General features: G+C 33.7%; 2 protein-coding genes and 1 pseudogene across 2 annotated transcripts; all 3 read left to right on the top strand.

The window, feature by feature from the left end:
* Nucleotides 1-4,207: 4,207 nt before the first annotated feature.
* Nucleotides 4,208-6,592, top strand: LOC120190097 (transmembrane emp24 domain-containing protein p24delta3-like). Its single transcript, XM_039193226.1, has 4 exons — nt 4,208-4,484; nt 5,265-5,477; nt 6,284-6,360; nt 6,448-6,592. The coding sequence occupies exons 1-4, from the start codon at nt 4,248-4,250 to the stop codon at nt 6,590-6,592; spliced, it is 672 nt and encodes a 223-aa protein (XP_039049157.1). The 5' UTR covers nt 4,208-4,247.
* Nucleotides 6,593-9,434: 2,842 nt separating this feature from the next.
* Nucleotides 9,435-11,750, top strand: LOC120190180 (glucose-1-phosphate adenylyltransferase small subunit, chloroplastic/amyloplastic-like). The gene is made up of 9 exons (XM_039193299.1): nt 9,435-9,686; nt 9,783-10,079; nt 10,238-10,507; nt 10,580-10,759; nt 10,849-10,952; nt 11,030-11,141; nt 11,229-11,327; nt 11,428-11,547; nt 11,634-11,750. Exons 1-9 carry the CDS (start codon nt 9,435-9,437, stop codon nt 11,748-11,750), a joined length of 1,551 nt encoding a protein of 516 aa, XP_039049230.1.
* Nucleotides 11,751-12,673: 923 nt separating this feature from the next.
* Nucleotides 12,674-16,268, top strand: LOC120190179 (annotated as a pseudogene).
* Nucleotides 16,269-16,849: the final 581 nt, after the last annotated feature.

Below are 16,849 nucleotides of genomic sequence, written 5' to 3'. Positions count from 1 at the left end.
TCATCCGTTTACGACACCTCCCGCACCATCGTGTTCCTTGTGCCGTTCCGAGTCCACCGGTGTTCTCCTTTTTCTCCGGCGGCGGCGGCGCGTTGGGAGGTGAACCGGTCAAACTTCCCGATTTGTTAAAATCGAGCACTCCGCCGTTCAAAATTGTGAACCGAGCTTTGTAAGTATCTCGAAATCGCTCAAAATAATTTTTAGAAATTTTTCCGGGATTTTATCACTGTTCACGCGCCCCCACGCGCCGCCACTACGCGTGGGGAAGGGAAAAGTGACTGGTTTGACCGGTTTTGGAACTGTTTTGACCGGTTTGACCGGTCACAACCCGACCCGACCCGTTGACCCGACCCGACCCGTTTACCCGACCCGACCCGTTGACCGGAGTTGACCACTGTTGACCAAAACTTTGACCGGCTTTGATCGGGCATTAAACGACCTTTGACTTCGACCGAGTATACCTATCCTGACATTTTTCGACGTTCCAAATCCGATTCCGCTGTCCGTTTTTCGAAATTCGAACCCGAAGGCCTCGAAATTGTCAGTCAAACCCGAAGACTTTGATTTTGACCGAAAATTCCAAATTTTTGAAAAGTCATATTTTATGCTTTCGACGTCCTGAATCCGAATCCGAAGTCCGTTTCGCCAAATTCGATCCCGGTAAGCCGTCTTTCACTGATTTATCACCCGATTCGATCCGTTTATCGCAATTAAGCTCTGTTTCTGATATAATTTATGTTGATATGTATCTGAGGTATTATTGGAAGTTGAATTGAAGATCAAAGGCGTTCGAATGGAATTTTTATGGTCGATCAGTATTGCACGAAAATCGAGGTAATACTTTACTACCTCTTTATGCTTTATGGAACATGTTGATATTGGTAAATGCATGAATAAGATAATGTTGGTCACTTTTGTGGAGTTGAATAATTTATTCACTCGATATGAATGTGGTAGAAATTCTGTAACTGAATACGGATCGAATGACTAATATATGAGATTGAAAGATTTTTAAAATTAAATTACAATTTTGTGAATAGTGATAAAGAAATCAGACATGGATTTGTAAATTATATTTTATATCATCAAAGGATTAAATGTTAAAGGTACTTGGATGGGAAATTATGAGAATACTTCGGTATGGTAAAAATACGAAATTACCCTTATATTGGAAAATGATAAGAATTGTCCCTGGAAGTGGACTAATAAATCTGAAAAGACATATTGATACGATAAATATATTGATGTGCATAAGAAATGATAGTTATACTTAGAAATTATGGATAACCGGTTTTTAACCCCAAGAAGGTTTATACAAGATACTAGAAGTGTGTTAAGGGAATTATTTCAAGATCAGAGAGTGTTCAAGAAAACAATTAATCATAGGATCTCTAAATTATATTATTTTCGTTAAGAGCTAATATCGAACTTATCTGGTTAAGAAATTACGGAAATGCCCTTAAGAGGTAGAATAGTCTGAGATGACTCTGAATGAGAAAATACTTAGAGGATTCGTACTTAACTCGATTAAGTACGGATTTAATTGTTAAGATCCCGACTTAGTGCAGGAAAATTCCTGATATTCCGTTTGTAAAGTCTGAGAAGACACTTGACCTGAAAATATTCGAATAATGAGTAAATACTTGAAGAGTAATTTATCGGGGGTATTCTGCTGTCAGAATTGTTCGAAAGGACTGAAGTAAATGATAAGATTGAATTAAATAATAAGATCGGATGGAAGGAAAAGATTGAAATATTGTATATCTGTAAAATGATCAAAATACCCCTGTAATGGAAATGACCCAAGAATATCACCAAGCTCAGGAATGATTGAATATCCTCGAGCTCTGAAATGAATGGAATAAAACTGAACAACAAAATTACCAAAATACCCTTATGGCCTAAATTTAGTAAATGTCTTGGATTAATTAAGGAATCCAAGTAAGCATAGGTATTGGACTACCTTTAAAGGTAATGGAAAATAATTTAAGTGAGTAGATCAACCCTAAAGCTATGTCAATACCTGAATGGCATAGATATTACTGGAATATGTGTTCGTCTTCTCAAGTTTGACTCGATGACAAATTTTGGAAGTATTCAGTTCAGCTAAGATCTAGATCGTATTCAGTACTAAGAATTGGACGTTTGTTCGACAAATCAACCACGAAGACCGAATTGAATGGAATGGAAGTACAACATGTATCTGAAATTCAGGAACGTTTAAATTATTCTGGAAAATCCCGAAGTAACTGGATTGGACTTGAATGTTAAATGAACTAAGTAACCTCAATGACTGAGGATTAAGTAAGAGATTGGAATAAGTTTGGAAACTCAGATGAACTTATGTGATGTATCATCCTTAAGGATTATGAACCACAAATCAAGTACGTCAGCATTTCATGGTATAGTTGAAACATGGAAATAAAATAAAGACCATTAGAATATTTGCTTGTCTCCTTAAGATCTATTCAGTGATGACTCAGATGATGATTTATGGATAAGAATATTTGGTATTAAAGAGTAAATACCCTGAAAGGTTAATGAATTGACAAGTTGGGAAGTATTGGTTCTAGAAGCTATTCATCTGGTGTTGTTCGATAATCGGATTAATCGTTATAGATTGTAAAGATTCTGAATACCTTCAAATTTCGTAGAGCTTCAGAAAAGTGTACGAATAAGATGATCCCGATGAATCATATCCTAAATAACTGATGATTCTGTCAGTTATTGAACTTTTCCAATAGTATTTCTAACGTCCAGTATTTTATCGGTATACTGAAAATCCGTGTTTCTCTGCCTGCTAAGATTATTTAGCATCTCTGAATAATATCTGTAAACTCTGGTGTGTTCCCTAATCATATAAATATTTTATCTGATTTCCGACTTGAATTCTGTTCTGATAAATGACCTGAATTCTGTTCTGATTTCTGATCTGGATTCTGTTCTGATATCTGTTCTGAATTCTGTTTTGATTTCTGATATCTTCGTTTAATGACGGAAAAATGTTTTAATTGGGGGGTATTGTTGAAGGAAGAATTTCCGCAGGTACCTCGGCTTTGTGCTCAGGGCCTTATATGTTGTGTTGGGTTGGGTGTATGGTTCTGGGGAACCTACACATTATGTTGTGATGGGATGGGGGTATATATATATATATTTTAAAAAGATCTAAAAAGTTACATGGTTTTTGGGAACACACTAGAAAACCTATTCTGATCTCCTGAACTCAGTCATCCTAAATATTTCTCTGAACTGAAAGCTCATTGTTCGTTACTACCTGAAATATCAGTAGGATCTTTGCTCAGCATAAAAATATGTACATGTTCGGAAACAATAAGGAAATATATGTTTATTTGTATCTGCACGTTCTTCAGCATCATCTGGTAGTTCTGTATTACTGAGCTTTTCGAAGCTCATTCTATTACTCACATTTTCAGGTTAAAAGAATTGTATCAGTGCATCTATCGACTTCAGTAAGGGAGTTCTTTCGGCGTTGTTGCAGAGTATGGTACATGTGATTAGGGGGCATGTAATTGTATTTTGATTTATATATGAGTCTGAAAATCTGTTTTATTTTTAAATAGCGACAAATGATTTTATAAGTTTGCATGTTCTGATAAAAAGTTTTAAATTTTCCGCTATTTTTACAGTGGGTCGCTCCGGTGGCCCTAATGTGACACCCCGGATCGGATAGGGCTACCCTTATCGGTCTGTGGGTGTTACATGAAGAGTTTAAAGTATTCGTTCAAAAACATAAATGATAAGAAATAACTTTTACGAGAAGACAAATAACATATTTTAAAATTAATCTCATCGAAAAATTATCGATAAATATCACAGTATTAAAATATTAAATCTTTAGAGGGATTACGTCAATTTATATAAATTTTATAAAAAAATAATTCGATAAAAGATATTAAAAAATACAAATACTTTAAGATCGATTTTATTATAAACATGATTTGCAATTTTCTAATAGTGTAATTTACTATTGTTTTAATTTAGGAAACGTCAAATTAGGACACGTCAAGACATTGACGTGGAAAGATCTTAGTAGAGGAAATGCCAACATGGCAATATACAACATTGAATTTGTAATATAAACTGTAAAAAGAACATTAACAAAACAAAAGGAAACCGAAGCGGAGGTGGCCGTTGCCTCGATGGTGTTGGACCTTTGATCGAAAATTTTCCGATCTCACCCAAATAAAGACCTAAAATTGTAGGGCGGAAAAATAGGAATTTTGTTTATGTTGGAGATGAAAAGGGATTCTAACGTGCCAAAGGCGATGATGATATCCCCATCGTTGTTCTTCATATTACTGTGGGCTTTGAGTACTGCTCCTGTGGGTGATGCCATTTGGTTGAATCTTCCCAAAACTGGTACTAAGTGCGTCTCCGAGGAAATCCACAGCAATGTCGTTGTTTTAGCCGACTACGTCGTGGTTTCCGTCGACGACGGTCAAACTGCTCCCGTTGCCGTCAAGGTTTTGATATTTCCCTCTTTCCATCTTGTTACGAAATGATTATTAGGATTTGTTTTTCTTTTCTTTTTAGTTTTGGTTAATAAATAATTAATACGGATTAATCTAACTTCCATATGAATGAGGAAATATCAGTGAATTGTTTAAACTTTGCTCTTATATATAATTTTAAGATAATAAAGGGTGCAATTTTGAATTTTTGTTCTGGTTTCAGAATCAGATTTCGTTGTTGCTTGTGCTTGAAATTGCTTACTCTTCATAGAGATGTTGAATTATTTCTGCATTTTAGCTGTGATATCGTAAGCATTACCAAATTATGGGAAAACATAGGTATAGCATTACATTATTCATTTTTTGAAAAAAAATCATGTAATCTAAATATTTTTTATATTTTCTATTGATAATTTATTTTAGTTTTTAATTTTTTTTTAAATTTTTTCTCTAACATAAAATCTTGTATCGTGTATCGGTATTTGTAATGAATCCTTGGGATTCATGGAATTTACTTCGAACTGTGGACATGATTTCTCTCAAGTTAATATTCCCAAAAAAAAAACTATTGGAATAGTGGATGAATGGAAAATTAAAGATGAAATTGTCAAGGTATTTTCTTTCATTTAACCTTTTCTGATCTCCAAATACCATGTTTGGCCATGGAAATTAAGTTAACATCCCATGGTTTGGTTTATCTTTTGCAATATACTTTTAGTCTATGAAGAGGAAACTGTGATGCGTTCTCCAGCATTGCAGTGAACTTGAAACACAAAGTTTGTAACTGTGTAGGTGACATCCCCGTATGGAAACGATCTTCATCACCGGGAGAATGTGACGTACGGGCGATTTGCGTTCACAACCGAGGAGGCTGGCAATTACCTAGCATGTTTCTGGTCGGATAACCATACTAGTGCAACTGGTGAAATTGTTGTCAACATTGACTGGAAAACTGGAATTGCAGCTAAAGACTGGGAGTCAGTTGCCAGAAAAGAAAAACTTGAGGTGAGCAATTCATTTTTAAAATTTCCATACTTCACCTTTATTTGTGCCCGGATACTGAAAAGAAACCGTGTGGCTGGTCCTCCTCCCAGTGCATCATGATAAATATTGCAGGTACCGCTTTTTAGAAGACTCCTTTTGCAGGAAACCCGTTTTGTCTATTGGCGTGTATTAGCACCGTTCAAGTTAAAATGAAAAAAGAAAAAAAGGACCAAAAATATTTTGTAGGATTTGTTCAAAAGAATAAATGTCTACGGTGGATGACAGTAGTGTGTATTAGCCTTCTTTAATCGCTTAATAAATGTATGTTTAAAAAACTATATTTAAATATTTGAAAACCCTCGTATTTAAACAATGTAGGATTTGTGAAGCTAACTAGGATTTTTAAATCTCACATTATTTATATATGTGAGTTTTTAAATGTTTAAATATAAATTTTTACATATGTATTTAAAAGGTAATTGAACATAAGACTCGCCCGGCTCGTACTCATGCTGGTGTAATTACGTGTCGAACGCACTGCACACGTTTGTTCTTTTCAAACAAAACCCATATAAGATTTTCATATTTTTGGCCTTACTTTTTTCCATTTTAACCCAAACCATGTCAGTGTTATGCCACGTAGACAGAAGACGCTTCCTACAAAACACGTCTTCATTGACGTGGGAAAAAGGGCTGTCAATACGATAAATAATCTGAAATTGGTGTTATTTTCAGAATATTTTCATTATATTTAGGTAAAAAATAATCGTTTTTGAGATAGTCTTTTTACCTCCTCTGCTTTCATCATGCTTATTTACATTTAAAAGGGCGTTGAGCTGGAGCTGAGGAAACTCGAAGGAGCAGTGGAGGCCATTCATGAGAACTTACTGTATCTGAAAAGCAGGTAAGTGTTAAAGTTCCTGTTCAGCTGTGCAGTTTTTAAGTAAAGCCAGCATCATCCTTAGTTTATCTCATCCTTAATGGATAACAGAGAAGCAGAAATGAGGAGCACGAGTGAGACCACAAACGCGAGAGTTGCGTGGTTTAGTATCATGTCTTTGGGCACATGCATCGTAGTTTCAGGCCTGCAAGTGTGGTACTTGAAGCGGTTCTTCCAAAAGAAGAAGCTTATCTAAAGATTGGTTGGTAGATGAGATAAATTCAATAATTTCGTTTTCTTTTCATGGATATTGCACAATAAAAATTGTGGTTTAATGCTGTGTTTTCACATAATTTATATATATATATAACAGCAAGTCGTTTGATTGATAATGATAAAAGTAATTGTTTTGCACTTTTGATTCAACCATCTCCTGTTTTACTTGTGATTTTGCCTAATATCGTAGGCCCGCGATGTATATAGATGCTTTTATGAGGGTTTGCGACTTAAAAGAGTAAATTTAAAAATTGAATTTATTAAAGATCTGGATTCGAGCAGTTGTGTGTCTGTAGAGTGCACTTACGTTGTCTATTGGTTTAGAAAGATTATGAACAAGTACTACTCATGATAATTACCCAGACTATTAAAAAAAATTAGATCTCTAATAATAAATATTAAAAGAAATTAATTTTAAAAGTAGGTAAAAAAATTAATTGATTTGTAAATTGTATTTTTTTAAACTCAATAAACTATATAATAAATACATTAAGTTTTAAATAAAAAAATCAATAAATTTTATAGTAAATTATACAAATGATCTCCCGATTATAAATACTATTTTGTTAAGTTCCGACTATTAAAAGTTACCAAATGATCCTTCGATTATAAAATATTATTTTATTGAGTTTTTCAACTATTAAAAGTTACAAAATGGTTCATATGTTTCAAACTCATCATTTTCTGTTAAAAAATTAACGTCTGTCTAAACCAGACGCTAACCCGTATTTGTAATTTTAATAGTTGAGCGACTATCGCTGATTCTGTGTTAATGACAACAATGGTAATAAGGATTCTTCAAATGAAGAGCAGCCGTAGCAGCACAGATGAATTCTTTGATTAGATCTGCAGCCTTAGGTTTATAAACCGCAAAATAGTTTAATTTTATTTTCGTTTTAATTATATCATTAAGTCATTAAATTACAATTGCATAGGAGATAATGATTAACATAGAATCAGTGATTCTAAAACAATTGGTGACTATTTTAAGTTGTCAATTTTTTAATGAGCTAATGATTCAGTGATTGTGTGTTAATTATTATCACGATGCATTTGTAATTTAATGACTTAAATATATAATTGAAACGAAAATAAAATTGTATTTTACCCTTGCCAACTTTATTAATTCGAACTATTTGGCGGTTCATAAACTTAAGGTTGTAGAACTCATCAAAGATTTCATCTGTGTTGCTATGGCTGCTCTTCATTTGAAGAATCCTTATTACCATTGTTGTCAAGTTTTCCTGTACTTCAGAAGGGACTCAATAGTGTTCATTCTCTGTTCAACATTTAATGGTGATTCACTTGGACCAGATGCAAAATTTTATGTTAGAAGGAACGAACTCCTAAAATTTTAGGAGGGGATGAACTCCTAAAATTCTAAGGGAACGAAAATAAATTTCAATAAAAAATACATATAAAAAATTTAAAATCCCCTATGAATTCAACCTTCATATACAGAATTGACACGGACCACTTAATCATTAGTTGCAGTTCTCCGTTCAAATTAAAAAAGATGAATTATTTATAATTATCGTATCTATTTTTTACTATCAACAAATCTAATTGATGGATTTTGTAGGGTTGAGCTCAAAGATGCTAATTCTTAATTTAATTTGCTAAAACATGAATTCTAAACTTTCAATTTGCTTCCTCACGACGACATGAAAATAGATTGAAGAAGGATTACGTTCTTCTTCTTAATCTCACGTATTGAAGAAGGAAGGGATGTACATATGTTCCTCATCTTTCTTCCCACTATCTGTATTAATGTCTAACAACATTTAATCTTTGACATTAATTACTTAATAATTAAACATGTTTTTCGATTAAAACTCTCAATTGAATTATTCAACATTGAGGTCAGTCTAGCATATTAATTTAGTTAATAAATAACCCAAAACTTGATATTTAATTTATCTAAAAGTCATAACAAATTAAATTTCCAATATAAAAAACTAAATATAGTTTTGGGTAAAAATACACAAATAGTACCCCGACTATAGGATGTTGCTCTGTTGAGTCTCCTAACTATTAAAAGTTAAAAAATGATCATTCATCTACACATCGATGCTTTGTTGAGTCTCCTAACTATTAAAAGTTACAAAATGGTCTCCTAACTATTTATATGTTCCAAACTCATCATTTTACATTCAGAAATTGGTGGTCGTTTAAGTAGGACTTTAACATGCTGATTGAGATATGATAAAAATCTAATCTCATAATATTTTGTGGAACGAGTCTCTGTTTACATTATGTTGTCAAGCTAGTGCTCGAAATGTTATACCGTCGAGTTAGTGCTTGAAAGCAATAATGGTGTCAGTATACATCACTAAAATATGATATTATCATATCTCAGTCAGTATATTAACGTCTAACTCAAGCGACCTTCAATTTTTTTAATCAAAAATGATGAGTTTAGAATCTATGAATAATTGAATGAACATTTTATAACTTTTAATAATCGAAGTACTTTATAAAACAACACCCTATGATAGATGAATCATTTTGTAGATTTTAATAGTTGGGGACTCAACAAAGCAATGACCTATAATCAGGGGACCTTTTGTATACTTTACCTTATTAATTTTTATTAAATGATAAATAAATAAATAATTAAAATCCATTTAATAAGGTTTGTTACGAATTTTAACGGTAAGAGTGAAACAACAGCCACAAGTTAATCAATTACTAATTTTGGCACATAAATCCCTTTTAAATATTTCCTAAAAATGAAAACTATTACGTCAAACTTCAGATCCATAAACCTGCCACTCCAGACTGCACTACACTCATTTTAGAGTAAAACAGCAAAACCACAAATGGAATGCATAGCTGCTCTCAGGTTGTCCGCTACGACACCGATCAACGGTTCTTCCGTTTCATGGAGCCACCGATCATCAACTGCTCCTCCGAACTTGTCGTTCTCGACTTCTTCTCTTTCCGGTGACAAGATTGATTTCAGAACCGTTCCAGGTTCCCACCAAACAAAACGGACTGCGTTCACCATCTCGCCGAAAGCCGTTTCGGATTCCAGGAACTCCCAAACATGCCTTGAACCGGACACTAGTCGAGTAACTTTCCGTTTGTTTTTCTGATCAGCCGATTGAGGCTTTTCCATTTATTATTGTTGTTTTATGAAAGTTTGGAAAATTCTGATTGTTTGGCAGAGTGTTTTGGGGATTATATTAGGAGGCGGAGCAGGGACAAGGCTTTACCCACTGACAAAGAAGAGAGCAAAGCCAGCCGTTCCGTTGGGAGCAAATTACAGGCTGATTGATATTCCAGTTAGCAACTGCTTGAACAGTAATATATCCAAAATATACGTACTGACGCAGTTCAATTCCGCTTCGCTGAACCGTCATCTTTCCCGAGCATACGCCAGTAACATGGGTGGTTACAAGAAGGAAGGGTTCGTTGAAGTTCTTGCTGCTCAACAGAGTCCTGAAAACCCTAACTGGTTCCAGGTTAGTTACTACTAAAATGGATTATATTTGGGATGAACGTATAATTTTATGTTAAGGTTTAAGGGAGATTGTCCCGTCCACTCCTTTTGTCCATCAGTGATTTTATTGTTTATGAATAATTGTTTTCAATTTTTCGTTGTTATAACGAATGTGTACAGGGGACAGCAGATGCTGTGAGGCAATATTTGTGGTTGTTTGAGGAGCATAATATTCTGGAGTTTTTGGTTCTTGCTGGGGACCATTTATATAGGATGGACTATGAAAGATTTATCCTAGCACATAGAGAGACTAGTGCTGACATTACTGTGGCAGCCTTTCCGATGGATGAAAAACGGGCTACTTCATTTGGTTTGATGAAAATTGATGAAGAAGGGCGGATAATTGAGTTCTCTGAGAAACCCAAAGGGGACCAACTGAAAGCTATGCAGGTAGAATGATGAGATTTTCACATGATAATTGCTTAATGCTTCTGGTTTTAATTTTGATGGTGTTGTGTTTAGGTTGACACGACGATTTTAGGACTTGACGAAATGAAAGCAAAAGAAATGCCTTTCATTGCTAGTATGGGCATATATGTTGTAAGTAAAAATGTGATGTTGGATCTTCTTTCAAATAAGTTCCCAGCCGCTAATGATTTTGGAAGTGAAGTCATTCCAGGTGCTACTTCCATTGGGATGAGGGTAAGCATTCACCGCTTCATGCATGCATGCATGGTTGTTAGTTGTAACCATTATCATTCTGAATCTAAATAGTTTATTAGTACATGTAGGTACAAGCTTACTTGTATGAGGGCTACTGGGAGGACATTGGTACGATAGAGGCATTTTACAATGCAAATCTGGGAATTACCAAGAAACCAGTGCCAGATTTTAGGTATTTTAATGGATTCCTCACTGCACAATCATTTTACAAGCTTGAAGAAATAACTTAGATACTTGTATTGTTCCCAGTTTCTATGACCGTTCATCTCCAATCTACACACAGCCTCGTTATTTGCCTCCATCCAAAATGCTGGATGCTGATGTCACAGACAGTGTCATTGGCGAGGGCTGTGTTATTAAGGTTTGTTCCTTGAGGGATAATCTGCTTACTTTTTACAGTTTTCCCAATGGTTTAAAATGAAAATTTAATTAATTGGGTTGATTGCAGAACTGCAGAATTCACCATTCTGTTGTTGGTCTTCGATCTTGCATTTCAGAGGGTGCAATCATAGAGGATACCTTACTGATGGGAGCAGATTATTACGAGGTAGTATAGTATAGTATACCCTCAAAATTAAGTTTTTTATTTGGACATTTTTAATTGGTAATAATCTCTGTATTTCGTCATTGTCTTCTTCCTCCCGCAGACTGAGGCTGACAGAAAGTTTCTAGCTGAAAAGGGAAGCGTTTCAATTGGTATAGGAAAAAATTCGCACATCAAGAGAGCCATTATAGACAAGAATGCCCGAATTGGCGACGATGTAAAGGTTAGTTTTTATTTATTTTTCTGTTCTACTCCATTAATTAAACCCATCTCCTTGAGAAAAGAGATGAATGGTGGATTCAATTTCAGATCATTAACAGCGACAATGTGCAAGAAGCTGCAAAGGAAACGGATGGATATTTCATAAAGAGTGGTATTGTAACGATAGTAAAGGATGCCTTGATTCCTAGTGGAACTCTAATTTGAGGTACACTCCACTCCAATAATTTGTCAATAAAAGATGACAAATGGAACATTTTGTAGCTAATCAGACCTGCTGCAAGTTGCGGATCTTCAAGGGTTTAGGATAACATAAGCTTTGAGCAGAATTCCATCATTTGGTGCATGTATTATTTATATTTTAATACATAAATTAATTTTATTTTATATATTTTCTTTTCTTTTTCTTTTAAGATCTGGGGAAATGTTAGTGTAAGCTGATCTTAGCAGTTAACTAATATAGTCTGATATCACTATTCTTGGAGATTCAGTTAGTTTCTGTTAATAATAGTTTATGGTTTTACTGTTGACTCACGAAGCTATTAAAGGATTAAATTGTTGTCAATCAGGAAAGGCTTAATACTTAAATAAGTTTCTAAATTATATATTTTTTCTCGAATAGGTGCCTAAAGTATTTTCTGGACCATCTAAGTGACTAACGTTACAAACGTGACCACTTTAGGTGCCCAAGATGTAACGGTCGTTAGTTTTTCCCGTTAAGTGACACGTGTCACAATCTGGTAATTTTGAAATTTATTTTTAAATAAAAATATTAAAAATATTTATAACAAAAATCATAATTTCTTTTAAATTACAAAAAAGTCTCAAAATCTCCAAATCTTGACACTAACCACCCGCCGCCGTCCTTTCCGGCCACGACCATTGCCGCCGACTTAGTTTTTGCCATCATTCTAGTTATACGCCGCCATAGTTATCGCCGATTGGACGTCAAAATTATGTGGGATCGTGATTTTAATCCTAGGGTTCGCGGGGTATAAAACGTCGATTCACCATTGATCGACCATCGATCAGTTACGATTTCATAGGGGTTTTGGTCGCCGGGGGAGGTGAGGTTGGTGGAGCTTCGTTGATAGCAAAGGGTGGCGAGTGGCGTGGGTTTAGGGATTGAAATGAAGGTTTACAAAGTTTTTGGGTTATTTCAAAATTTATATATTTTCTTTTCAAAAAATATATAATTTTATTTTTAAAATTTTATATAAAAATTTTAAAACTATCATATCGTGGCACGTGGCACTTAACGTAGGAAATTAACGCCGTTGACGGCTCGAACACCTAAAATGATAACGTTTGTTATGTTAGACACCTGGATGGTTCAAAAAACATTGTAAGCATCTATTTGAGAAAAAAAGTATAGTTTGAGCACTTATTTGGATATTAAGCCATCAGGAAAAGAAGACAGAATTGTCACATTCCTTTATCTTATCTTAAAAAAGTTAAATTATTCAATTATTTACTATATTAATTTATTATAATTTGATAATTGAATTTTTAATTCTCACTATGATAATATGATATCTTAACAAAAAAATATTAAATTTTAATTTAATTATTAGACTTTATATAAAATATATACTTTTGTTTCATTCATTCACATCTTCCAATAAAAAACTTAAAAACTCTCTCAACCCTAAAATTCATCCAAAATCTTTTAGCGTCGATCATCTGTTATTATCATTAGTCATCACTACTGATAATTATTGGACGTCAAAATTTTAAATTTAACATTTCATGTCCTTTAAATAAAAATTAGTATTTATTTCATCAAAAAATGCATTGAACTCTATGAATCTAATTTAAAATCCTTCAATTTCATTTTTCTAATCTCCTTTAATTTATCGTTGAATCACATAGGAATTACATAAAATATATCAGAGTTTTAGGAACTCGATAACCAAATCAAATGCATTATCTTATCTTCTTGTTCTCTTTCTCCATAAAGCTCATACTAACCCTGCTTTCATCTCTCTATATTTTTCTTTCAATCACTTTTAAATTTATTTTATGTTTTTTATTCAAATAATATATATAGAAATTAAATTACCCATACCTTCACATCTCTCCCATTTTCTCTTTCATTTTTTAAATTCTCTTTCATATTTTCTTATTTAAACAATAATTATAAAAATGTAAATATAATTTTAGATGATAATGACATGCATAATGATCGCTCAATAAAATAGACACTAAGAATTTATGTGAAAAACACTTTCGGGAAAAATCATGGGTAGAAGAGAAGAAAATTCACTATGGTTAGCTATTTATTTTATTGATAGTTTCATCTCATTAAAAAGTTTTGTATTACCAAGTCTAAAAAATATTTTTAGATCCACCGCTAGTTGTTGCTCCTTCCTTTTTGCAAATAAAGACTTAAATTACATTCCAATGAAGTTTTGCAAAGGATATATTGCAGTGGTGAAGTATGGAAAAGTTTGTGCAATTTGGTGTTTTAGTATAAGTATGTTGGTATTGGATTTGCAGGAGTTGGGAAATCATGTCTTCTTTCGCAATTCACTGATAAAAGGTTTCAGCCTGTTCATGATTTAACCATTGGTGTTGAATTTGGAGCCAGAATGATCAAATATTGAGAACAAGCCAATCAAGCTTCAGATTTGGGCTACGGTTGGTTTTTCAGTATCTTTTTTGAAACTATACCATTGAACTTGTATAAGTTTATACCACTATTAAACTTTCAATTTTTTAAATTATAGCCCTAAACTTTATTTTTGACCTCAACTATGTTCCTGGACCGTTAAATTTATATATATTTCAGTTACTGTGATAACATGTACAAAAAGATGTCGTTTTGATGACGAATATTGATGCTCAAAACGACGTTGTTTTAGACCCTATTTGTGGGCAACCAATTACCCAACACCAGGCGTCTTTTGTGGAAAATCGATTTCAAAATGTTCGTATTTCACTCCTCTTTAATATGAAACCCACTCAAAATCGATGAAAATTCATTCATGTATATTTTTCATTTAATATTGTTGATTTTGAGTGGATTTTGTAGAAAATCAATCCTAAGAAAAGAAAGAGGAGTGAAATGCGTACGTTTTTCTGTTGTTCTTATCGTGAAAGACGACTGGTGATTGACTGTCGACGGCGGCCAAAAAAGTGTAATACCAAAATGTGAAATGTTTAAAAGTACAGTGACAAAATCAATGCACCCTAAAGTTAAGTGCCTAAAACGATTAATAACCGCACCAAAACGATGTAGTTTTGTCTATGTCATTACACTGTTTGAATTTTAACGATTCAGTGGTATAATTGAATTTAAAATTAAAGTTCACTCTTATAATTGAAGAAACTATAAGGTTAGTGATATAAGTAATACAGGACTTAAAACTCAATGGTATCTGGTATAGTTTACTCTTTTTTTTTTCTTTTCTTTTTTAAGAAAAGCTTTGAAGTGTTTTTGGATGAAGTTACATTCTAATGTAACGTCTGTATGTGCTGTTGAATACTCTTTTCTCTCAATTTAAGCTGTTATCTTTCCCAGTGATTCTAAGATTATCTTATTCTATAATATTATGCTATTTCTGGATTCCCCAAGTACGACATGTCTGAGGTCGATCTAACATGTTAAAATGCATTAAAATTGTCTTAAGTAGAATAGTAATATCCCTTGATTAGACTAAAGTTTTCTGTGGCATCTGGTCTTAGTGGTTGATATGCACGTTGTAACTACGAGTCTATTTGTTTCATTGTAATTGGTTTTTCCGAAAAAGTTCTCTTTATATATTTAAAATATGAAGCATATTTTTTCTTTTTCAGTTATGGTGTTGAATTTACTTTGTTTTTCCAGCAGGCCAAGAATCATTCAGATCCATTACAAGATCTTACTACCGTGGAGCCGCGGGTGCACTTCGGGTCTATGATATTACGAGGTACATATTTGTTCTTTCCAGACCTCTGAGTTTAGTTAAGGAAGCTTACTCAAGCTTTCGCCAGCCGACCATAAATTATTTAGACAGACAATTTTATACGTACTGATGGCTGCAGTAATAACATTTGTGCATCTGTATATGGTTGATGATAAATAATCAGGAGGGAGACTTTCAATCACTTGTCTAGCTGGTTGGAGGAAGCAAGCCGGTATGAAAATGAGAATATGACAGTCATGCTTATCGGCAACAAGTATGATTTGGCTCATAGAAGGGCAGTGAGCACAGAGGAAGGCGGGCAGTTTGCTAGGGAACATGGACTGATATTCATGGAGGCCTCGGCCTAAAACGGCTCAGAACGTCGAAGAGGTCATAACATTTAGTTCTCTTCTTATGCTCACAACTACTTGCAAATGCTTCATTCACTTATAACAAGAAGATTATTGCAGGCATTTCTAAGCACAGCTTCAAAAATCTACAAGAAAATTCAGGATGGAGTTATTGACATATCAAATGAGGTTACCGTCAAATAAGTTTGATAACAGTAATGAGAATTAGATCGACCAGTTTCAGGATAGTTCATTCATTGTTTCACAAGAAATCTTTGGGATCAATCTTCATATTCTTTGATCTGTTTTTGCCCATGGCATTAAAATTGGACAAGTGAGTCAAGCATCGACCTATGGAGGTAGGGATGGCACTGCTTCTCAACAAGGTGGCTGTTGCAGCTGAAAGTTAAGATTAATTTCCAAGCTGAGACTTTCCTTGTTTGCGGATTTTGTCGGTGCTATGTACTTTTTCTGTTGGTTACGTTGACCATATTATTTTTACGAAAAATCGACAGGCTTCACTAATTTGTTGCAGTGTTGTATAAAAACGCCGCTAAAGTTATCATGTGTGGCGTTGTTGTGTTGAGTCAATAAACATGCTTAGACATACTTGAATCATCATAAACATGTCAAAACACACCTGAATCATGCTCCATAACATTAAGTTAACATTTGGGAATGCTTTGAAAGTTAAAAGTTCAATTATGCATACAAAATTGCTATTTCTAAGAAGTTTAACATATTGATTACATGCTTTGTGATTTGTCCAAACAAACTAATCAATAAAACCCTAAGTTTGTACATATCAAGTCCTATAGCATGTTTTATCCCATCCGACATACATCCATATCATGTAAATCAAACAAGATCAAAACACCTTTAAAACCTTGTTAAACAGTTTAAAGCCTAAAACAAAATAAATCAAAATCTAACCCAAATGAGACCTACATTGCCTTTAGTTTAAACCGAAAACTATTTCATTACATACTCGAAAACATACACAATAATAAAGGTTAAGAAAGAACATTAAACATGTAACTTTGACTTACTATTTACCTACTAAATGCTT

The sequence above is a fragment of the Hibiscus syriacus genome, unplaced genomic scaffold (assembly GCF_006381635.1).
Source record: "Hibiscus syriacus cultivar Baekdansim isolate YM2019G1 unplaced genomic scaffold, ASM638163v2 tig00116962_pilon, whole genome shotgun sequence".
In the NCBI taxonomy this organism is placed as follows: domain Eukaryota; kingdom Viridiplantae; phylum Streptophyta; class Magnoliopsida; order Malvales; family Malvaceae; genus Hibiscus; species Hibiscus syriacus.
The sequence above is the reverse complement of the archived record's forward strand: the minus strand, read 5'-3'. Positions and strand labels throughout refer to the sequence as shown.